General features: G+C 40.7%; 1 protein-coding gene across 3 annotated transcripts in view; it reads right to left on the reverse strand.

Annotated features, from left to right (window-relative positions):
• The window catches only part of MCC (MCC regulator of WNT signaling pathway), a 571489-nt gene that overhangs the window by 95060 nt on the left and 451891 nt on the right, over window positions 1-24538 (reverse strand). For all 3 annotated transcript variants that reach the window (XM_030193493.1, XM_030193491.1, XM_030193492.1), the window contains exons 11-12: window positions 16471-16571; window positions 12534-12717 (exon numbers count right to left, since the gene is read on the reverse strand). In XM_030193493.1, the coding sequence (XP_030049353.1) occupies window positions 12534-12717; window positions 16471-16571 (285 nt within the window). The remainder of the gene's footprint in view (window positions 1-12533; window positions 12718-16470; window positions 16572-24538) is intronic.

Consider the following 24538-nt stretch of genomic DNA (forward strand, 5'->3'; position numbering starts at 1 on the left):
AATCAAGAGTATTCTCTAATTTACAGCATGTACCCCACCCATGTAAACGCCCACCCGCACAGTATGTGCCTTGAAGGCTGGCACATACTTATAGAATAGCACATAATTATTGTCACTTATGTGGGTATGTGTTAACTTACATACATAAATAACTAGAACTCTAGAACTCACATGCATACATGCTGTCTAACTCTAGGCGGCTTCTTACAGAGCATATATGGTTAGAATGTGTGAATGAGAAAAAAAACTATGGCAAGACCTTGCCTCGAGTCTAGTGTAGGAATGGTGTTTCTCCTATGCCAGCTTAGAAATCACTGCATAACATTCAACATAATCTTTATCCTCACGCAGCTCCATCATCATTTCTGACCTCAGCATACTGAACCTAGAAGCTCACTATATATGTGTAAGTCGTTGGTGAGGCCCCACCTTGATTATTGTGTTCAGTTTTGGAGGCCGTATCTTTCTAAGGATGTAAAAAGAATTGAAGCGGTGAAAAGAAAAGCTACAAGAATGGTATGGGATTTGCATTACAAGACGTATGAGGAGGGACTTGCTGACCTGAAGATGTATATCTTGGAGGAAAGTAGAAATAGGGGTAATATGATACAGACGTTCAAATATTTGAAAGGTATTAATCCACAAACAAACCTTTTCCATAGATGGGAAGGCGGTAGAACTAAAGGACATGAAATAAGATTGAAGGGGGGCAGACAAGAAAAATGTCAGGAAGTATTTTTTCACGGAGAGTGTGGTGGATGCTTGGAATGCCCTCGTGGTGGAGATGAAAACAGTAACGGAATTCAAAAATGCGTGGGATAAACAAAAAGGAATCCTGTTCAGAAGGAATGGATCCTCAGAAGCTTAGCGGAGATTGGGTGGCAGAGCCAGTGGTGGGAGGTGGGGCTAGTGCTGGGCAGACTTATACAGTCTGTGCCCTGAAAATGGCAGATACAAATCAAGGTCAGGTATACACAAAAAGTAACACATATGAGTTTATCTTGGTGGGCAGACTGGATGGACCGTGCAGGTCTTTCTCTGCCGTCATCTACTATGTTACTATGAGGCTTATTTTCAAAGCACTTAGCCTTCCAAAGTTCCATAGAAACCTATGGAACTTAGCCTCCCAAAGTGCTTTGAAAATATGCCTCTATGTATACTTGGACCTCATCCTTATAATACTGGTTTCAGGGTTTATTAGGGATTTACTATAGTGCCCATTCTGGTCCTCCATTAATTATGTATTCCCATTTGAGCGTGCTGTCAATGTTGCTCTTAATAATCGCCATTTCCCCTTAAAATAAGGGTTCAATGCGATATACAAATAAGAATAATCCTAATTAAACATAATACAGATAATAAAAGTAATAACTAATAACATTGTCTAAAAAGATATGTTTTGAGATGTTTTCAGAATCTCATATAATCTACTTCAACTCTAATGGCTAAAGGAAGTTAATTTCAAAACGGTATTATAACTGCAAAAATAGTATTAAATATTGTAACAATTTATGTTTTACTATAAAACAAATGACAAAGAATAAGCTGTCTAAGCAGGCTACAAGAACCACCAAAAAGAGGTGTAGAAATCACACTAATTAACAAATAAATGTTGAACCATGAATTATCTGATATAATAAGCAAGAAGCTTTAAATAAAACCTGTTCAGCAATTGGAAGCCAATTCAGTGTCTTCATATAATTAGACACACAAGTGAACCTATTCAGTCTGAAAATTAATCTCACTGTAGTTTTTTTTGTATGTTGAAGTTTCTTGAAATATTTAGAACCAAGCCCCAAGTACAAAACATTACAATAATCGAGATGGAGTAATATCATCATTTGAACCAAAAGAACAAATGCATCCCTAGTAAAGAATGCCCATATCAACCTTAACTGTCTCAGTTTTAAAAAGGTCTTCTTCCATACTTAGTTGACTTGTGAACAACAGGACAATGAGGAATCAAAAATCACAGCTAGTACCTGAGATTCTGTTTCAATAGTTAAGATATTATTGTTTGATAATCTAATAGTGGAAGGTATAATTTTCAATGGTCTCTTAAATCATAAGATCTTACTAGAGTTTAATGTTAATTTATTCAATGAAGCCCATTCTTGAATTCTAGATATTCCACAAGAAATTGCATCCAGTAATTCAGAAATTATTTGCGGAACTGGTAAGAGAAGTAAAATGCCATCTGCATAAGATAACATCTCACTGGTATTTAATCTAAGTACTCCTACACTTGACATGAAAAAATTAAATAGGACCGGAGGCAAGGGTGAACTCTGTGAGACTCCACATCCAAGCAAACAAAATCTGGAAAACTTTATTACAACGGACACTATGAGTTTTCAAAAAATCATTAAACCAATTATTAATTGAACCCCCAATACCTATAGCAGCTAACCTCTCAAGTAATAAGGTATGGTCCATGGCATCAAACGCTGCCGAGATGTCATACTGCAGCAGAACAATCTGCCTTCCAACACTCAATATCTCTTTCACATAGGAAGTCATTATGAGAAGTGTTTTGGTACTGTGAACAGGTTTAAAGCCAAAGTAAGAAAAATGTAAAACAAGAGAACTTATCCATATATTCCATAAACAATTGACTAAAATATGTGCTGAAGGCTTCCATAAGTACATAAGCATTGCCATACTGAGAAAGACCAAAGGTCCATCAAGCCCAGCATCCTGTTTCCAACAGTGGCCACTCCAGGTCACAAATACCTGGCAAGATCCCCCCAAAATACAAAACATTCTATACTGTTTATCCTAGAAATAGTGGATTTTCCCCAAGTCCATTTAATAATGGTCTATGGACTTTTCCTTTAGGAAGCCGTCCAAACCTTTTTTGAACTCCGCTAAGCTAACCACCTTTACCACATTCTCTGGCAACGAATTCCAGAGTTTAATTACACGTTGAGTGAAGAAAGATTTTCTCCAATTCGTTTTAAATTTACTACATTCTAGCTTCATCGGGTGCCCTCTAGTCCTAGTGCTTTAGAAATGTTAAGTAGTAGTAGTAGTATTTTTGGAAAGTGTAAACAGACGCTTCACATCTACCCGGTCAACTCCACTCATTATTTTATAGACCTCTATCAAATCTCTCAGCTGCCTTTTCTCCAAGCTGAAGAGCCCTTGCCACTTTAGCCTTTCCTCATAGAGAAGTCGTCCCATTTCCTTTATCATTTTTGTCGCCCTTCTCCATACCTTTTCTAATTCCACTATATCTTTTTTGAGATGCAGCGACCAGAATAGAACACAATAGTCGAGGTGCGGTCACACCATGGAGCAATACAAAGGCATTATAACGTCCTCATTTTTATTTTCCATTCCTTTCCTAATAATACCTAACATTCTATTTGCTTTTTTAGCTGCAGCAGCACACTAAGCAGAAGGTTTCAACGCATCATCAACGATGACACCTAGATCCCTTTCTTGGTATGTGACTCCTAACGTGGAACCTTGCATGACGTAGCTATAATTCAGGTTCCTCTTTCCCACATGCATCACTTTGCACTTGCTCACATTAAACGTCATCTGCCATTTAGACGCCTAGTCTCCCAGTCTCGTAAGGGCCTCTTGTAATTTTTTACAATCCTCCCGCGATTTAACGACTTTGAATAACTTTGTGTCATCAGCAAATGTAATTACCTCACTAGTTACTCTCATCTCTAGGTCATTTATAAATATGTTAAAAAGCAGCGGTCCCAGAACAGACCCCTGGGGAACCCCACTAACTACCCTTCTCCATTGAGAATACTGACCATTTAACCCTACTCTCTGTTTTCTATCTTTTAACCAGTTTTTAATCCACAATAGGACACTACCTCCTATCCCATGACTCTCCAATTTCCTCTGGAGTCTTTCCTGAGGTACTTTGTCAAATGACTTCTGAAAATCCAGATACACAATATCAACCAGCTCACCTTTATCCACGTTTGTTTACCCCTTCAAAGAAATGTAGTTGATTGGTGAGGCAAGATTTCTCTTCACTAAATCCACATTGACTTTGTCTCATTAATCCATGCTTTTTGAATATGCTCTGTAATTTTGTTCTTTATAATAGCTTCTACCATTTTGCCCAGCACCGATGTCAGACTCACCGGTCTATAATTTCCTGGATCTCCTCTGGAACTTTTTCTAAAGATCGGAGTTACATTGGCCACCCTCCAATCTTCTGGTACCACACTCGATTTTAAGGATAAATTACGTATTACTAATAGCTCCGCAAGTTCATTTTTCAGTTCTATCAGTACTCTGGGATGAATACCATCCGGTCCAGGAGATTTGCTACTCTTCAGTTTGTAGAACTGAAGAGTAGCAAATCTTTACCTTGGATCTTCAGCCTTTATAGGGAAAGCATCTACCACCAGAAAATTCTTGGTTTAGAAAAGACTACTGATTATAATATACTGATCTTTGGATTTATGGTAGTTTAATCTGAGACTGTACAAACTTTCAAACTTCCCACTTAGGTGCAAATCCCACATTTACTCATTTATTTCTAGTCTGACTGGAACTAGGCAGATTAAAAGATAACATACATAAAAACATATAGGACCCTCAAGTAAAAATACCAACACCGTTCAGAGTCGCATTATAAAAATAAAAAACACAACACTTAAAAAGCATAGTCATAACAGGGCCTAAGGTAATACAATCTCTGGTTCTGTCAATGGACTTTAGCAAGATAGGTTGATGAGTTTCTTCTGATCATAATAAATGAGCTGATCTGTAGCTCTTTAAAGTTGTAGTCTGGTAATGTGTGAGAGTCAAAACATTAAATTCATCAACATACAAGTAAACAATGCAACTCTTTCTGATAAGGCAAGCTGCAGCATTCTGAATAAGCTGCAATGCTTTAATACGTGCTTGCAAAATGCCTAATAAGGACATTGCAGTAGTCTAGGCGTGAAAATATCAGATCATGCACGACAGATCTAAGTAGCATCGGTCAGTACCGTCAATTCCAGCTTACTCAGATATTCCTCTATACTGGAATAGAACTCTGATTACTAACAGTGATGGATATGTGTGTTAGGCCTTTGGGACTAACAGTACAATGTTTACTTATGGTGCCTCATGGATATTATTTTTTTAATGATTTTATGTTTTAATGTACATTCTGTATTTCTTTTTTAGTGTTGCATGTTTGGTTGTGAACTGCTCAGAATTGTAGAAGATATAGAGTCTGAGTCAATTTGTATCCATGCCTTTACCACACTAAGACATGCATGTAACCTATGAACAGAATCAATGAATGGGTAATGAAAAGTGGTCATATGTCATCTTCTTTACTATATCCGCCCAGAGGGTCCACAGTTGCTCCACCAGCTGTCAGTGGCTCAAGCCCATCAAGCAGCAGTGCATCTTTGTAGGTGGTGGGGATCCCCAAGTACCACCAGCTGAAAACATTCGCTGCAGTACCAATTTGTACTCAGGAATCTTCATGCAATACCATAATATATTCTTCTCTACCATGTATGTATGCACACGGTATATATATACCAAGATCTGTCCCATATATGTTATATTCCATGTACGTTCCAATTAAGTTACCATGTATGTATGCACCTTATCGCAATTTTACCATTTGTAATTCTGTTACCCGGAAATGGCAACCGCCATTATAGCAAATGTAAGCCACATTGAGCCTGCAAATTGGTGGGAAAGTGTGGGATACAAATGCTACACATAAATAAATAAACTGGGCCTTCCATACATTTCCTGAGTTCAGGACACGTACTCAGGAAATGTACATGTACTCTTTGTCCATCAGATGCTGCACTCAGCAGGCATCCAGCAACCGTCCTTCCCTACACATTAACCTCATCCCTCAGAGTGCACCCAAGTCCTCTTTCCCAGCCAGGGGGTGATCCAGAATGGATCCACCAACCAATCAAAGTAATTCACTATTACCATTAGGGTTTCCTCCAAACCCGCCAACATACTCTACAACTGAACAAAATGGTAATCATTTGCCCCAATAGGGAAGAAAACCGAAATCAACCAATAACTCTCTTCCCATAATTCATCCAGTACTCCAATATGCCAGCCTTGAGTGTCCCTGTTCATCACCTTTTCTAGGAACTGTACATCTTTATACATCAAAATAACTATGCCTGCCTTGCGTGCCTTGGGTGCAAAGGCGTAACATCATCAACCTACCCAGTTCTTCTATGGCTTAGCATGCTCAATATCATTTAAAAGTGCACCTCTTGAAGCCTGATAATCCTTGCATGCTGCCCACACAAAGTGCTTAGAATCTTTCTTCTTTTAATGGGGGGGGGGGGGGGGGGGACAGACACATTCATAGGTAAAACAAGTAAAACCACCCATACAATTCAAAATGATTTATTCAAACAATGTATCCTAAATGTCCATGTTTCAGCATCACACCTTCAATAGAGGTTAAAAATTACTATAAGAGCATAGACGGAAATACGAGTCAAAATAAAAACATAATTAGTTCATGAACAAATAATTTCAATACTACTTCTTAAAGACGAATGAATTTACCTAAAAGTCTCTCTTTTTGAAAACTAAATTGAATGGTGAAAGGTATTTTTTCAGTTTCCTATAAAACCAAAAATATTAAATAACTAAATGAAACTATATAATACTCTTTTAAGAACAGCCTCTTCAGATAAAATCAAAAGCAATATTTTGTTACTAGACATATTTCTACAACAGCTTTATACTGCAAAACAAAGATCATCAAAAAGATTAAACATATACCGTATTTTTCGGACTATAAGACGCACCGGACCATAAGACGCACCTAGGTTTTAGAGGAGGGAAATAGAAAATTTTTTTTTTCCTTTTTCCCTCCTCTAAAACCTAGGTGCTCCGGTGCATCTTGTCCGAATCCCTCCCTCCGAGTTCGCCCTCCCCCCGGTGAATTAAAGTCTCGGCGGCCATTTTGAATCTCACCGAGACCGTCAGGCTGCATACAGGAGGACGGAGAGCAGCGCGCTGGGCAGGAAAGAGGGGGCTCTTTCCTGCCCCGACATCACTAGACCACCAGGGAAGATCGCGTGACGTGAGTAGGGAGAAGTGGTGACAGGGCCGGGGGGAGGCCGATCCCGAACTCGGAGGGCGGGCGGGCGGCCAGCCAGCCAGCCAGCCAAATCTACCTTCGGACTATAAGACGCACCCCCCATTTTCCTCCCAAATTTTTGGGGAAAAAAGTGCGTCTTATAGTCCGAAAAATACGGTAATTATCATCCTCACAATGTCACTTATGAACACAATACATTTATATAAAAGTTGCAGATTCCAAAACTTAACAATGATACATGTATGAATGGCACCTATTTCTTTAAACAAATGGGAACTTGAGTACTCTATGTACAACAGTCGCAGTGTCCCTTGTTTTAAATTCTTCTAAAATAACATGCTTTTACTAACATCACGCCTGTCTATAATTCAAATGCCAGATATTCACAAATGCATATTTATTTGAAAAAAATTAACTCAAAAGGTATAACGCTTACAAACACAGCACACTTGTCTTGGTCATAAACATGTTGGGAGCAAAAACCCATACCAACAGCACAATCATCTTTAAATAGTGCTTTCCTCCATCTCCCTTCATGTTTCTGCCCTGTACACATTCACATTATCCCATCTGTCCAAACCCATTATACAACACTTGCCCCCACTTCTATCAACATTTAACATTACCTCTGCTATTCCATGATCCCCCTCCCCCAACCTCGTTATCGCTTCCTCTTCCACCATCCATTCCCAGCCAGTCATATAGCAGTTAAGAAAGACATGCAGAGGAATGCCTTATCCAGGAAACAGAGCCCCAACCCGTAAACAACCCTTACCCACCACAATCTTCCAAACATTCCCACAGGCCCCCATAGCAATTCCATTCTGCCAGTAACATGAGCCAACTGCCCCTCTCAGCCATACACACCATCCACAAAAAAATAGTTCCCTCCTCCTCTAGTTCAAGAGAAACAATGTGGATATCATTACTACCCTTCAGTGACCAAGTCACTGACTCAGTCCAGCTCTAAGGGCCTATTTGCCATTTTTTTTCAGCCAGGAGAGGGTACAACTACTGAGAGTCCTGCAAAAGGCCTTTTAAGTCTCCTGTCCCAGCGGACATGCCCTACTACTTAGGCCGTGGGCCCTGGAGTTCAAAGATCTCCTCTCCAGGGTCCGGATGCTTCTCTCGCTCACTGGCCAATCCTTATTTCTGCAGTGCCAGTGCAACAGTAACGTACCCCATAGGGTACAGGTTTTTCATTTCAGAAAACATTTTCTCACTTGCAGGATGCCTACAACTGGTGCAACAGTAACATACCCCACAGGTCTCAAACAGTAGGCCAAATGGGTGGAGCCACTTGTACCACACCAAGGCCTTCCACAACAAGGCAGTAACCGCCTTATGTTCTTGCTTATTTTGTTATGTAACTGGGATCAATTCTCCATAAACCTCTCTCTTGTAGCCTTCCCATTTCATATCTCTACTGGCTTTTGCCGTCACCAAGATCTTCTCCTCGAGGGAAACGTGTTAAGAGGGAAACCACAATAACTTGAGGCAGACTACCTTTAGGCTATCTCGGTATCCTATGAGCTTGCTCTAAGTACTTCATCCACCTGCCCTGATCACGGTCACCCTGCATTATGATTTGGAAAATTTTACTGAGTTATATTATATGTATCTGCATACCGAGGCTGCTCAGGGACTCAGTAAATCCTCAAATTGCAGCATCTCGCTCAATTTTCCATGTCTTCCAGTTTGTCCGCCACCTCACTCCACACTACTTGCCTTCTTCTAGCAGACAGTGAATCAAAAAACCCAGCATATAGTGCTCTGAGCTAGGAAGACTTATAAGAGGCCGGTATGAGTACCAGGGCCCTCCCCAACAGCAGCAGGCTCAGTCCTCTAAGTTGAGGGAACTACTTTCGCTACAGAATATAGATATAATCACTGATTTCTTGGGTAATAAAATGTTTTCAACTTTTAAAACATTTTCCGAAAAACCACATATTTGTGAAGGACAGATTCCCCCCCCTTTTTTTTTTTTTTTATATTTATATTTATTAAGATTTTCCATTATATTACAAGAGAATCTTCTTGTTCAGGTAAAGTATCTAATAATTTACAAAATTGTAAAATAATAATGAAACAGGAAATAAAAAAAATAAAAAAAGTGAAGGTTAAGCTTCACCAAGGAGAACTTATACTCAAGTCCATAATTATGATCCAAGATTTCAGGGAAATAACGGAGACAAATAGGAAATTATCAATAGAAATTATACAAAAGCTGTTAAGTAGAGCACAATTATATTTAACGCTTTTCCATTTTCACTGAGGTTATAAGCGAGGACACATGAGACGGCTCTGTAAATACATATTTTTTCTCCTTAAGCCTTACTATGCACTTGCAGGGGTATCTTAAAAAGAAGGTACCCCCCAAGTGCAAAATCTCAGGCCTAAGGAGCAAGAATTGTTTCCTTCGTCGTCGAGTCTCTTTAGAGACATCAGGAAAAAGTAAAACTTTTAAACCCAAAAAGGGTTTATCTTTATTACGGAAAAACAAACGAAAGATCCAGTTCTTGTCTGGTAATAATGCCACCGTGGCCACTAATGTAGCCGCAGTTGCCAATTCGGTATCAGAAGTCTCAAGTAAAAGAGAGACATCAATCGGAGCTTCGGGTAATGAGGTTCCTTTCCCAGGAATATAATACACCATAGACATTGGTGGCAGATTCTGTTCAGGAATTGATAAATTTTCACGCATATAGCGTTTCAACATATCTATAGGAGTTACATTTTGAAGTCGAGGAAAATTAATAAATCTGAGATTATGATTTTTGGTATAATTATCAAAAGTTTCCATTTTGTCTCTAAGGCTTGTCAAGTCTTTCACCATAATGGGTTGTAAAGTTTCAAGTTTCACAAGTCTCTGATCCAAGTTGGTAATTTTCCCATTTAAATCTTTAATCTGTTGCTCTTGTATCCCTAAGTTACTTTCCAAAGATTTTACTTTAGGGTGAAGATCATTAACCTGCATAAGGAAAACTTGTCCCAGATTGGAAACCAAATCCCACAAAGCTTCAAGTGTCACATCTTTAGGTTTAATCATAAATTCTTTAGGTAATTCAAACCTTACAGGCTGGTTTGTGTCTTCGCTTTGTCCCTCGGCTTCTCTCCCCTCAGTTTGCAGCATTTCCACAGGCAAACTGATCTCCAGTCCTACCTCCGTAGTAAGGGAGGCTTCGATTCGGCGTTCTTCTGGGCCCCTAACCTCTGTGGGAGTAGACCCTGTCGAATCCAGGAGGAAGGAACTGGCGCCAATCGGCTGGGGAGGAGGAGTGCGTTCAGCGGGGCTTAGAGTCACTTCAAGTCCAGAGAACGCCAAATTCTCCGTTTCGCCGGCGCGTACATCTGGTATCAAACCTCCTACACGATGGGCTCCTTGCGATCTCAAGTATCGGTCCAACGGACCAGGTAAGGAGGGTGTTAGCGGGGAAGCCCTGCCCGCTGTTCGTCCTCTCCGTTTCGGCATGTTTAGGAGCTTGAGTCGCTGCGACCTATCAGCTTGCGGCCATCTTGGATCTCCCAGATTCCCCTTTTAAGGAGCATTTTAACTTTTTAAGAGCATATAGAGAACACAAAGACAATGTATATGTGTACAAGTTCCATTATTTTCCATCCTTTATCAACAATAATGAATTTAAGTTTACTTTCCAGTAGGTCTAACAGGCATATAAAAATCCAGTAATGTGGCAAAAAAAGCAGTGAAAAGGTCACACAGCGGAGCTGCCAGATCTTAAGTTATCCAAATGGCAAGAGGATGGAAACCAGGCAAATGAGTATTTCAACTCAAAATAATTAAATGACTTCTGTCCTTAAAGAGAATTATGGGGTAACATGCAAACAGTGGCAGTTAGAACCCCAAATAAATGGCAAGAGATGAGGAGTAACATGCATAGAGCAGCAGTTTCAACTCTAAATGAAAACATAGGGGTAGATAACCCACATGGAACAGCAGTTACAGCTCTGACCACCTTACAGAGCAGACTGGATGGATCATTTTGGGCTTTATCTGCTATCATGTACTACACTACTACCATCATAGCAGCTACTCAGTAAATCGGGCCCATGGAGTGTTCCATTGCATCACAACTCCTCTCCACCAGAACAGGATGAGGACAAGATGGTGTGGACAGCAACAGGAGGGAACTGATAGGGGACAGCAGTTAGAATAGGGCACAGAGGTATGGAAGTGTGGATGGTTCATTAACATCAGAAAGCTGACTTTACGGACATTAACTAAACTCAGAAGGCAACAGCCAATTGTTCCATCCAGTCTGTCCATTTCTTTCTTCAGTGGATAAATATAGCCCTGCTGCCAGGCATAAAAACATGACCCTTTGTAGTATATTATATCCACAGGTGTAGTTTGGGATAGGTGTGTGGGGGGGGGGGGGGGGGGGGGGGGAGGGAGGGAGAAAAGTTGCTGGACCTAATGCTGAATTGCTTCCCCTCCCCCCACTGCTAACATGGCTCCCTTACACTTTTGTCTCCACTGTGTTAACAGGCAAATAACACTTATGATCACATCTTATCTAGTAGTTTTGATTTCATCCTCTCTGGTTCTCTACCCACTCCTGTGTACTAAAAGAGCCAGCTTCAAATGTTATGTTGGTCATCAAGCAGCTGCCACAAACTTGGCAAAAGATACAGGACTCTCTGAGGAGTTGGAGTCAAAGGCCAGATTTCAACATAATTTTCTAACGTGTCAGTGATCACTAGAACTACCTCTCCATCTGGAATCATAGCTTTCCAGTGTCTTTTCAAATCTGAATGGAGCTGCCGCAAGCAAACCATCTTACAACTGAGCTCAGTCTTTGCCACATTGCTCAATCACACTCAGACTTATGTTAAAGTGGCCTGCTGGCACACTAAATCAGGGGATGTTAGAATATGACCATATAATAGTCCAATTCTGTGCTGCTCCACTTAACAAAAACAGGACAAAATACAGGTTTTTCATTTCAGAAAACATTTTCTGACTTGCAGGATGTCACATTTTCAATCTCAAATGACTTTCTTTTTCTAAATATTTCAAATTGTAACAAACATTCTAATTTTTGACAGAAAACAACCTTCAACATGCTGAAAAGTATAAGCTTCGCGTTTTTCTTTTCACAAAAAAAGCTTTCTTGCAATTAGGGCAAAGAAGCAGTGAAGGACTCAAGTTTCAAGGAGATGTAAGTAGGGAGAAGGGGGGCAGAGACAAGGCTATGGAGAGCCACTGAAGCGAAGACAGAAAATAAATTGTATGGATTTTGCCATTTGCTATACAGGTCAAAGATCTGTACATAAACCCTTGCAAGGAATCAGTATACAAACCATTCTTGAACACAGAGAAAAGAGTTACATCACTCAAGAGCCTGCTAGAATTGAGATGGATGAGAAAAGAAATGGAAAACAACATAATCGAGTTAGGCCTAAAGTGAGAGCCTGAGACACGGTTTCAATGAGTTATAATTACCTGGTATGACTATTTGACGAGAGGCTTTCCCAGGGCTGAACACTACAGCCAGTCACTGTGTAGGCTCCCCCACAGCTGCCATCCAGTTTCATCAGTAAAGCCTTTGCAGCATTCTCGGCTGTTTTACGACAGTCGTGGGCCCTTTTCAACATTTGAGTAATGTTCTCGTCTCCTGCTTGCTCCCCTATTGTGAATAAGTTTAGGTTGGATTATTTAAACATAGACACATGTAGGGCCTGATATTCAGAAAATGCTGAGCACCTAAATTTATGCTCTTAAGATAACCTCCTAAATTTGTGCCCTATTTTAAGTCAGATTTAGGGGCATAACTTCTCAGCTGAAAATTTATCTTAACTTAGGTTCTTAAAAGTTATGTTCATAAATTTAGGACTGCTGAAATTCAGAGCTAAGCTCTTAACTTCTTTTCCCCGCCCTAATCTGCCCCTGTTGTCACCCACTTTTTATGCTCCTAAACTAAAAGTTTAATGAAACTCTGAGTAAAACTGTATGCACTTAGTCTTAGTAAATTTCCAGAGAGACCAATATATGAGCATAACTCTTAAAGTTTGGAGCAGGCATCCTTTGAATATTGAGCCCATAGATAATATACACAAACTACAGACATGTAAAAATAGAGAAGACAGTTTTCAAAGACACTTATGGTGTCTTTTACTAAGGTGCGCTAAATGTGACGTATTCCATAGGAATAGAATGGGCTGCGCAGAATTCAGCATGAGCTAAATCTGTTAGCACGCCTTAGTAGAAGGACCCCTATGTGAGGTAAATAATGACTTACTCTGGTAAACTGGTCAGAGACAAATGCAGAAAGCTACTTCGAGCCTAATGGTGTGGTTACCAAGGAGTGTGCGTGCACATTATTGGGTGCAGAATGCAGAGGGCTTGTGTGCGCGAGTTAACATGGCCACTTGCTGTGTTAAAAGAATACCTCTATGAAACACTGTATGGTACCTCCCCCCCCCCCCCCCCCCCAATTTTTATTTATTTATTTAAATGAAATCTCTTGATTTTCTCAAACAGGAGGCGTTTCATCCCCTTTATCATTTTGGTCACTCTTCTTTGAACCTTTTCTAATTGTGCTATACCTTTTTTGAGATACAGCGACCAGAACTGAATGCAGTACTCAAGGTGAGGTTGACAATGGAGCGATAAAGAGGCATTATAGTCTTTTCGGTTTTATTTGTCATCCCTTAACTAATAATTCCAAGCATCCAGTTTGCTTTTTTGGCTGCCGCCATACACTGAGCAGAAGATTTCAATGACACAATGACACCTAGATCTTTTCCTTAGGTGTTGACTCACCAGGATGGGTATGAGGTTTGGGAAAAAATGTTGGAAGAATGACTGATTGGTTCAGATGGAACTCACCACCATAGGAAGGAACTTAGGGTGTGTGTGTAAGACTACTCTGTTATAATGAAATTTAGTGCAAGGTGGAGCCACTACTAGGGCCTGAAGCTCAATGACCTGGCGAACTGAAAAGCTGCCAAGAAAATTACCTTCCAGGTCAAGTACTTCAGATCTAGTGGCTCAAAATGAGCTTTCATCAGAAGGGTGAGGATGATGTTGAGGTCCCACGACACAGACAGAGGTTTGACAGGGAGCTCTGACAATAGCAAACCTCTCATGAAGCGAACAACTAGAGGCTGTCCAGAGATGGGCTTACCCTCTACGTGGTGATGGTAAGCACTACTTGCACTGAAGTGAACTCTTATAGAGTTATTCTTTAGATCAGACTCAGAAAGGTGTAGAAGTTATTGGATCTAGGGCACTGCCCTCATACCAGACAGCAAATCTCCTTCATTAAGTAGCACCTCTTGGTGGAATATTTCCTGGAAGCCAGCAAGAACTTGAAGACACCCTCTGAAAGATGCAAGGAAGCAAATTCTAAGCTCTCAATATCCAGGTTGTGAGGACTAGGGACTGGAGGCTGGTATGCAAAAGAGATCCCTCGTTCTGCGTGATGAAAGTCGGAAAACATGCCAATCTCCAAGGCCAAATCAAATGACTCAATGGTTACCTTAAAGGGCCAAATCACCAAGAAAAAAAGTAAGGACAAGAGCCCAGCTGGAGCTCAAGCCTAAGAGGGCCTAATGAGCACAGAAAAAATGAAAGAAAGCCTAAAAGTGGGGAAAAACAAACTAAATCTGTAAGAGGTAAAAGGGAAAAAAAAATACCCAAAAGGGTAAAATGAGGAACACTGGTAAAAATTCCGCCATGAAGAAACAAAAGGCTAATCAAAAATAAATAACCACACCAGACACAGTGATTGCTGGTCCCGCACTCTCAAAGCAAGCAGGAAGACACTGGCTCACGCGCAGTGGGGATACTGGTGCAGGTCTTAAAGCTGGGACTGGTACTATTTAACATATTTATAAATGATATGGAAATCAGAACGAGTGAGGTGATTAAATTTGCAGATAACACAAAATTATTCAAGGTTGCTAAAATACATGCGGCCTGTGAAATATTGCAGGAAGACCTTAGGAAATTGGAAAACCGGGCATCCAAATGGCAGATCAAATTTAATGTGGACAAATGTAAGGTGATGCACATTGGAAAGAATAATCCAAGTCATAGTTACCTGATGCTAGGGTCCACCTTGGGGATCAGCAACCAAGGAAAAGATCTAGGTGTTATAGATAATACACTGAAATGTTCTGCTGAATGTGCGGCGGGAGCCAAAAAAGCAAACAGGATGCTAGGAATTATTAGGAAAGGAATAGCAAATAAGACCAAAAATACTATAATGCCTCTGTATTGCTCCATGGTACGACCTCACCATGAGTTCAGTTCTAGTCACCGTATCTCAAAAAAGATATAGTGTAATTAGAAAAGGTTCAAAGAAGCGGGATCAAAATGATAAAGGGGATGGAACTCCTCTCGTATGAAGAAAGGCTAAAGATGTTAGGCTCTTCAGCTTGGAAAAGAGACAGATGAGGGGAGATATGATTGAGGTCTACAAAATCCAGAGAGGTGTAGAATGAGAAGTAAATTGATTTTTTACTCGTTCCAAAAGTACAAAGACTAGGGGGACACACAAGGAAGTTACATGGAAATACTTTTAAAACAAAAAGGAGGAAATATTTTTTCACTCAATGAATAGTTAAGCTATGGAACTCTTTGCCAGAGGATGTGGTAACAGCGGTCAGCGTATATGGGTTTAAAAAGAAGGTTTGGACAAGTTCCTGGAGGAAAAGTCCACTGTCTGCTATTGAGACAGACATGGGGAAGCAACTGCTTGCCCTGGGATCGGTAGAATGGAGTGTTGTCACAATTTGGGTTTCTGCCAGGTACTTGTGATTTGGCTTGGCCACTGTTGGGAACAGGATACTGGGCTAGATGGATCATTGGTCTGACCCAGTATGGCTGCTCTTATGTTCTGAAGTTCACTATTTCAAATGTTCTGCAACAGGCGACATGGATGACATCACCCACATGTGAGAATATGGTTTGCCTGTCCTCTAAGAAAACTAGGTACACCCCGAGAAATTATGTGATTCTGTGCTCACAGAATTTTGTGCATAATTTATGCCACTAGTCATTTGATGCTGTTTTGGTTCCTTTCACACATTTACATTTTTTTTTAAAGTGCATGTTAATTTATCTTATATGTACTAATTAATAGGTTAACATGCATTATAAAATTTAGGTGCACTAAGTCAATTTAAAGTATACTAACAAACTGAAAGAGTGCTAATAAATGCATATCCCTAGGATCACGTTACTTCACAACTCAGCCGAGTGATTACTAATCAGCACCGACGCTGCAATCACATTCCTTGGTTCCTTTCACTGAGATTTGGTTTTGTGTATCACCTTATGGTTTGAATTTAATACAATTTTTATTCTCATAGTACAGGACGATAACCAGTGATGTGCTGAATGGGATTCCTGTGAGCCTGCTTTGAGCACTTACCAACAGATCCCACTCCTGCAGCTCGGAACTGCCCAAGAATGAGAGACTGTTCACTTTCTGCCAAAGCAAGCAGTAGTTCGTATGCTTCGATACACTGTTCGCTGACACATGAAAGAAAGAGAAAAAAATTAATACAGTGAGCAATGGTGGACAAGCCATTCTCACATTCCCTTTGATGTTATATTGTAGCAAGGGAATATCTCAGCCTGACCTGTGTGGCACCTTCTGCCAATGACCCACACATGACCCTTAAATCTACAGTGCTGGGTACTGAGAACAGTGTCGACAGACAGGCTCCTGCTCATTTAAACAGTAGGATTTATGAAAAGGAAGCAGTCAGCCAGGCTTGGGCGTAATGGATCTGTAACAAATTTTTATCAAAGACTACATCAAGGTGTCTTAGTCTGGTGATGTTCTTGAACTCCTGCTGACCCCACCTGTACTTAATTTTCAGTAATCTGCTGTTCAAGCCTCATCCCTTATAAACTGCACAGGACACAAAGCTTTGACCAAGTCAGTCTTTCCATTTATACAGTTCCTCTGTTTGCACTTGTGAAGCAAGATATGGAAACTACTGATTCAAGATCTCACCCATAGCAGCTACAGCTACAAACACCCTACAACTATTTATTTCTGTAATGCCATTAGACATATGCAATAAAATACAAATACACATAACAGACTGTCGTTTTTCTGCAGAGTTCATAATCTAGCCCAGACAAACACTAGCTCTTCTTTTTTTTCCGTCTGCTACACCCCAACTCCACCCCTTGCTCCTCACATAACAGAGATGTGCCTTCATTTGCACAATGAAACCAACAACAGAACAGATTTTAGTTTAGTTTATAACGCAATTTGATAATCTGCTTAAAATTTTCACAAAAAGCCACTGGGCTAATCTAAATTTCCTTTACACATAGCTGAATTAAAGAGTAACATAACATTCTGAAAAGTCTCTTCCGGTTTGTCCCATCCTTTGCTACCGTCTTCAGAATTCGTCACTGGCTCTGCTTACAGAAGTAATGACCCATGTTATTTTGGCTCGAGTAACAAAATCAGGCTAACAGAAATAAGCACTCAGTTGATGAATATCTTAAGACATGTAGAAACCAGCCAGCCAACTGCTGCTTTTTAACATATTTATAAATGACCTTGAGATGGGAGTAACTAGTGAGGTAATTAAATTCGCAGATGACAAAGTTATCCAGGGTCGTCTCGTCGCAGGAGGAGTGTGAAAGATTACAAGAGGACCTCGTGAGACTGGGGGATTGGGCATCCAAATGGCAGATGAAGTTCAACGTTGACAAGTGCAAAGTGATGTACGTAGGAAGGAGGAACCCGAATTACGGCTATGTCATGCAAGGTTCCGCTTTAGGAGTTACGGACCGAGAAAGGGATCTGGGAGCCATTGTGGATAGGACGTTGAAATCTTCCGCTCAATGTGCTGTGGTGGCTAAGAAGGCGAACAGAATGTTGAGTATTATTAGAAAAGGGATGGAAAACAAGCATGAGGATGTTATAATGCCGTTATATCGCTCCATGGTGCGACCACACCTGGAGTATTGTGTTCAGTTCTGGTCGCCTCATCTCAAAAAAGATATAAAGGAATTAGAGAAGGTGCAGAGAAGGGCGACGAAAATGATAAAAGGGATGGGATGACTACCTTATGAGGAGAGGTTAAGAAGGCTAGGACTCTTTAGCCTGGAGAAAAGGCGGCTGAGGGGTGATATGATAGAGGTGTACAAAATAATGAGTGGGGTAGAGCAGACAGATGTGAAGCAGGGGACATAAGATAAAATTAGAATGTGGTAGGTTTAAAACAAATTGGAGAAAGTTTTTCTTTACTCAGAGCGTGGTTAGACTCTGGAACTCATTGCCGGAGAAGGTAGTAACGGCAGCTGGCCTTGCTGAGTTTAAAGGGGGTCTGGACAGATTCCTGAAGGAAAAGTCCATTGATCGTTATTAAATTTTGGGGTTTTGCCAGGTTCTTGGGGCCTGGATTGGCCGCTGTCGGAGACGGAGTGCTGGGCTTGATGGACCTTTGGTCTTTTCCCAGCTTCGCAGTGCTTATGTACTTTATGTACTTATGATAGCAAAGCGATTTAAACAGCCAGGAGAGGCTCTTGGCCATTTAAATTGCTTCTACAGGACTGTGAATATTCAGCGACACTTAACCAGTGCTTCTAAGGAAAAAAAAAGGCATATATTGCTAAAACTCCTGAAATCTCCGAACCCTTCCAGAGACCTTTATTCTATCTATTGACAGTAAAGACAACTATTACACTCCTTTTCTCTGTTTTTTACCAACAAGATAGTCACTTTACTGAATTCCTTCCAAACACCGTCTACGCACCCCTCTAAGCATATTGGTTTCTCTATCTCCCCTATCCCTTTGCCCGCCCCCTCTCAACCTACTGGTTCTTTTACCTGGACTTCCTTTGAAATCTAAACCCTTTCATCTCTGAAGAAACTAACAGCTTCAATGAGCACTACTTACTGTCAATGTGACCCTGCCCCCCCTCTTCTTGGTTAAAGGTACCTGAGTTAGGCCTCCTCCCAACTCTGCTGTCCTTAATTAATCTTAGCCTGTCTACTGGCCAGTTCCCTGATTTAAGGAAGTTAGCCATAGTCTGTCCTATCATTAAAAAAAACACTTTACATCCTTCTGTTCCAATCATTAACATCCTGTCTCCAATTTCTGCTAAAAGTAGTGTTCAATCAACTTACCTCCTTCTCTGAGAAGGTACTTGCCTTACACCACCCCTGCCAACCAAGATTTAGAATACATTTCAGTAGAGACAGTTATGACATCCTTACTCAGTAAACTCCACTCCCATCTTGATTACCACAGGATAGTCTTAGCCGTTTCCTTAGATCTTTCTGCTGCCTTCAGTCTTGTTAATCACTCTCCTCTCCTTTCTCATCTACCATCCTTTGTGGTTCTCTTGGTTTACCTTCTTTCTTATCCCATCGCTCTTTCCCGGTTATCACTTCTGATACTATTTCTGTGAAAAGGGAATTATACTGTGGTGCGCCCCAGGGATCAATCCTCTCTTCTCTTCAACCTATTCTTGAGTCCCCTCACAGCTCTTATCCAATCCTTTGGAATTTCAGTCTCTCTCAATGATGATGACATTCTGTTGCTATATCCTACTTCTACCTTTTTTCCTTCCCTTGCCCCACTTCAAGCTTGCCTTGATTCATTTGCCAACTCTCTGAGGATCAACAGCTAGTACTTAATGCAGATAAAACCATCGCTTGTTGGTTTGCTGGTGCTCTATCACCACCTTCCTCTTCTATTAAGCTTTTTGAAACTTCAATTACCTCGGTGACAAGTTTCCATTATCTAGGTATAATTCTTGATTCCTCCCTTTATTTCCTACCTCACATTTCCCATTTGTCCAAAGTCAGTTTCCTTATTTTCCATCAATTATGAGTTATCTGCCACTTTTTTGACCCTGATCACTTTCATGCATTTATTCGCTTTCTCCACATCCCGAATTGACTATTGTAACATTACATATGCAGGCCTGCCCCATATAATACTAAAAGAGACCTACAAACCCCCTTCAGAACACAGCCATATGATACTATGTCATGCCCAACATTTTGATCACACAACACCTTTACTGACACAATTTCACTGGTTACCTGTTGAACAGTAGATTAAGTTGCGATATAACTTTCAAGGTTTTCAGAATAAGTGTTCACGATTATCTTTCTTTTCTCACAATCCCCTATTCATCTGCCAGGGTCCTCCGTTCCTTAAATAATCATTGTCCGATTCTCTCTAATCCTAGAGCAGCCCATCCAGAATCAACCAAATGTAGCGCTTTTTACTTCCTCTTACCTCATATCTGGAATGATCTCCCTCTCACACTTCGAAGTAACTTCTCCTTCAAAACTTTTAAAGCCAATTTAGAGACTTGGCTTTTTAGACAGGCACTTTTTTTTTTTTTTTGGGGGGGGGGGGGGGGGGGGATGGTTGGATGGTTCATTACATAAATTAAGCTATCTATAACAGTGTTTTATTTCCCCAGTCCCCAGTTCTTCCTTTCCCTGGTGTTTTTCTCTTTTCACTTGATTCTTTGTAACTGATTTGCTTTACTATTTTTAATGAAGTTCCTTTTTATTTCTGATCTTATAGTCTGGAGTCAAAAACCAGCAAGGCAGGCAGTCTGCCAAATCCAATATGGAAGAAACAACAACAACAAGGCAGACCTTGTAACCCCCCCCCCAGTTTTTGTTAATAGATTAAAAGCTCCCAGAATTTCAACATAAAATGTCTGACATGGCCATGTTTCAGCAGTAGAGATGGCTGCCTCAGGGGCAGTAGGTCAACAGCTGATATAAAATTCCAAAATTAACCTGGCTGGAGCAGCTGTGTACTATGGAAGCCACACTGAGCCTACAAATAGGTGGAAAAATGTGGGATATAAATGTAACAAATAAATAAATGAATTAAAACACAGCAAGCTAGATTCTGGAATCAGTCTCTCACAAAAACGCCATGATTGCAGTGAAAGCCTAGTCAGAGTGGTATAATAAGTCTTAATAAACTATAAGCAATAAGCCAAAACCAGCTAATTTGTGGGTGGTCCTGGGATGGAGTCAGAACTTATACTGTTAAGTGCTGATATTCAAAACTTAACTGCATAAACAGGGCTGCATAAAATGCTTACTTCCTATCTTTATGCAGTTCATCTTATGCAGTTAAGTGCTGAATATTGCACTTAATCGTGTAAGTGTTTGCTGGCCACCTATGCCTGGATATTTAATGCCGGTGCGATGCCTGGACATGGGCTGGCATTGAATATCCAGCAACAAAGCAAGTGGCAGCCACAAAAATACTGACTGCTCTCAGCTGATTATCAGCCAGTAGACTTTTGCCTTGTATAGACAGGCTGAAATCTGAAAAACATGTCCTTTAGCTGAACTCAAGATGCCTACTTTATACAGTTTCCACTTGTGGCCTTATATGTCAGTGTGGGGCTGGTATTGGCTCTGACTGGTACCAGGACTTGCAGTAAAAAGCAGAAGAACTTTTATCTAGAACAGCAAGCCAGGGGAAAGGCTGGCAGCAGTGGCATAAAATTCATGCAAATATAGCCCCTGCATTGTGGGAGGGAGGGGAGAGAAGAAGAGAGTCTACGTAGCCAGCTCTCTTTCACCTTATTTTCTGTTTTTGTTTTATTTGTTAATTTTTAATTCAGCAATTGGAATATGTAAGTTTTTGAAATGTATATCTGCTCTTTTTATATTTTGCACCATACAAAGGAACAAGGAAAGGAATGGAAAACAAAAATGTGGAAGTTATAATGCCTTTGTATCGCTAAAGGCGGCTGAAGGGAGATATGATAGAGGTCTATAAAACAACGAGTGGAGTTGAACTGGTAGACGTGAAGCGTCTGTTTACGCTTTCTAAAAATATTAGGACTAGGGGGCATGCGATGTAGCTACAAAGTAGTAAATTTAAAACGAATCATAGAAAATATTTCTTCACTCAACGTGTAACTAAACTCTGGAATTCGTTGCCAGAGAATGTGGTAAAGGCGGTTAGCTTAGCAGAGTTTTAAAAAGGTTTGGACGGCTTCCTACAGGAAAAGTCCAAAGACCATTATTAAACTGGACTTGGAAAAATTCACTATTTCTGGGATAAGCAGTATAAAATGTTTTTGTAGTTTTTGAGGATCTTGCCAGGCATTTGAGACCTGGATTGGCCACTGTTGGAAACAGGATGCTGGGCTTGATGGACCTTTGGTCTGACCCAGTATGGCAATACTTATGTACTTATGTAGGAACTCTTTCTGATACTTTGTTCGACGGTTCTTAATTTGAACTTCTGTCCCTGGCTAGCAGACTGAATGCCACTCATTTGATGCTGCAGACTAAAAGTTTGGAGAAAAGGAGTTAGTTAAAGATGAGCCAAGCAGCCCTATGTACCAGCAGGAGGCAGTGGTAGATCTCCTGGTAGCAGCAGCCATACTAGCTGTAAAGTCTGGGTAAAAAGATTGCGTCAGAGCGTTAACAGAATGCAGAAGAGCTAAGAAAGGAAGAAGTCAGAATGAATGAGAAGCAAACAGACTGAAAGTAATGGATAAGTGAAACCAGGAGAGAAATGGAATGAGTGAGGGAAACAAAAGGTAGGGTGAGACAGGTGCAAACACATAATACAAATATGAAACAGCAAAAAATAAAGAAGAACCTCTAGCTGTTATCAGTTAGTGACCAAATCAGAATGGCTACCAAAAATGACTTTGGTGATGAGATTTCTTTTCCTGTAGATGCCTTTTTTTCAGGTTACATAAGAAAAAATGGGCTGCCACAATGAGTTATTCCATTTCAACAGAGCTGATTAAACAGATTCATCACACACCTGAGAGAAGAAAGATACTGTCTGATATACAATATTCATGCACAAGATTGCTTGAAATTAGGAGTGTGAAAATTAGAAAGATGTGGAAGCTCATGAGAACAAGGTAAAGCAAAAATGGAGGGAAACTGACCTAGTGACTGCAGGGGCCTGGCAAGTGGACAGTGTACTTATTCTTGAGCTCAAGTTTTGTTCTTACATTGCCAGAGTTTGACTGTTGCAAGTTACTTTCTATCCCATGGGCCGATGTCTCAGTTTATCCAGAGCTCTCTGTCAAACTATACTTTCTTTCCCTTTCAAACATCTTCAAGAGAGATCACTGCTAAGCAATTTTATAGCGCTACTAGCCAATTCATTTAAGGTACAACAATTTTTATTGATAAACACATAACCGATACAACCAGTACCTGTAATCATACAGAGGTAAGTAATGAGACACTATAAATTATAGAAATGATAAGTAGTAGTAGTAGTAATAATAACCATAGATTACTGAGAGGCCCCTCCACACTTTAAAGGGACTTTAAACTGTATAAGAGACTTGAGCGTTGTAGAATAGTATATTATGCATTCAAGTAGGTTCTTAAACTGTCGAGGGTATATGCATGTAAAGTCGCACAGAAACACAGCACTTATTTTTATGTGATATATGTATAGGTATTCTCGGGGTCAGAGAATAGGCAGCATGGGAACATTATAAAATATGCAACAAATGTGCCTAACTCCTATTCTTGATGGCACATACATGCACACAATAACATCGGCCTCAAAGCAGGTAATTCTTTTTTTTAAAGCTTAGGGCACTACAGAGGTGGACTGACCATTTGGGCAACCAGGCAGTGCCTGAGGGCCCAGAAACTCTGTCCAGTTGCCCGCTGCAGGTCTAGTGGCCTCTGCAGGGCAGGAAAGAATCCCACTCTTTCCTGCCTGCTGCTGCTACTCTGCATGTGAATGGCAGCACAGTGTTTTAAAAATGTCTGCCAAGACTCCTGTGGAAGTCTCATGAGAGTATCCTGGTAAGTCCCAGAAGACATTTTGAAAAACATGGCAGCACCGCCACTGGCCACGCGCAGTAGCAATAGCAGGCAGGAAACAGTGGGATTCTTTCCTGCCCCCGAAGAAGCCACTATACCATCAGGTCCTTCAAGGTAGGACTGGGGAGGGCAGTGGCAGTGCGGGAAGGTGACAGCAGAGCAGTAGGTGGTGGCAGCACAGCAACGGTGGGGGACCCTGACAAACTTTACTGCCCAGGGGCCCTGACCACTGTCAGACCACCCCTTGGGCACTACATACTATATAGATAACCTCTTTATTAGCAAACCGCAAGATCACAACACATGAATAAAATACAATCGTTTTTTCCTCATTATCCTTAAATTTCCCCCACCCACTCATCCCCAGCCCAAATCCCTCAGGTGATAGAATCCCCCAGACTTGGTTGAGTCTGATCCAATCCTAGAGGTACAGTTCCCAAAATGGGCTCAACAAATAGTCAACAATTCAAAATCCAACTGTGAACTCGATGTTGTACATTCATCCAAAACAGAGCCCAGGTCAAGTGAAACAACTTCCATTGACCAGGCTGATCCCAGCCTGCCCGATTATGCTCAAGGGATCATGATGGAATAAACCAGATTGAGCCACTGCATGACACTGGGAGCTTCATTGCTCATCCACTGTAACAAAATAGTGAAA

This window comes from Microcaecilia unicolor, chromosome 2, assembly GCF_901765095.1.
Source record: "Microcaecilia unicolor chromosome 2, aMicUni1.1, whole genome shotgun sequence".
Lineage (NCBI taxonomy): Eukaryota > Metazoa > Chordata > Amphibia > Gymnophiona > Siphonopidae > Microcaecilia > Microcaecilia unicolor.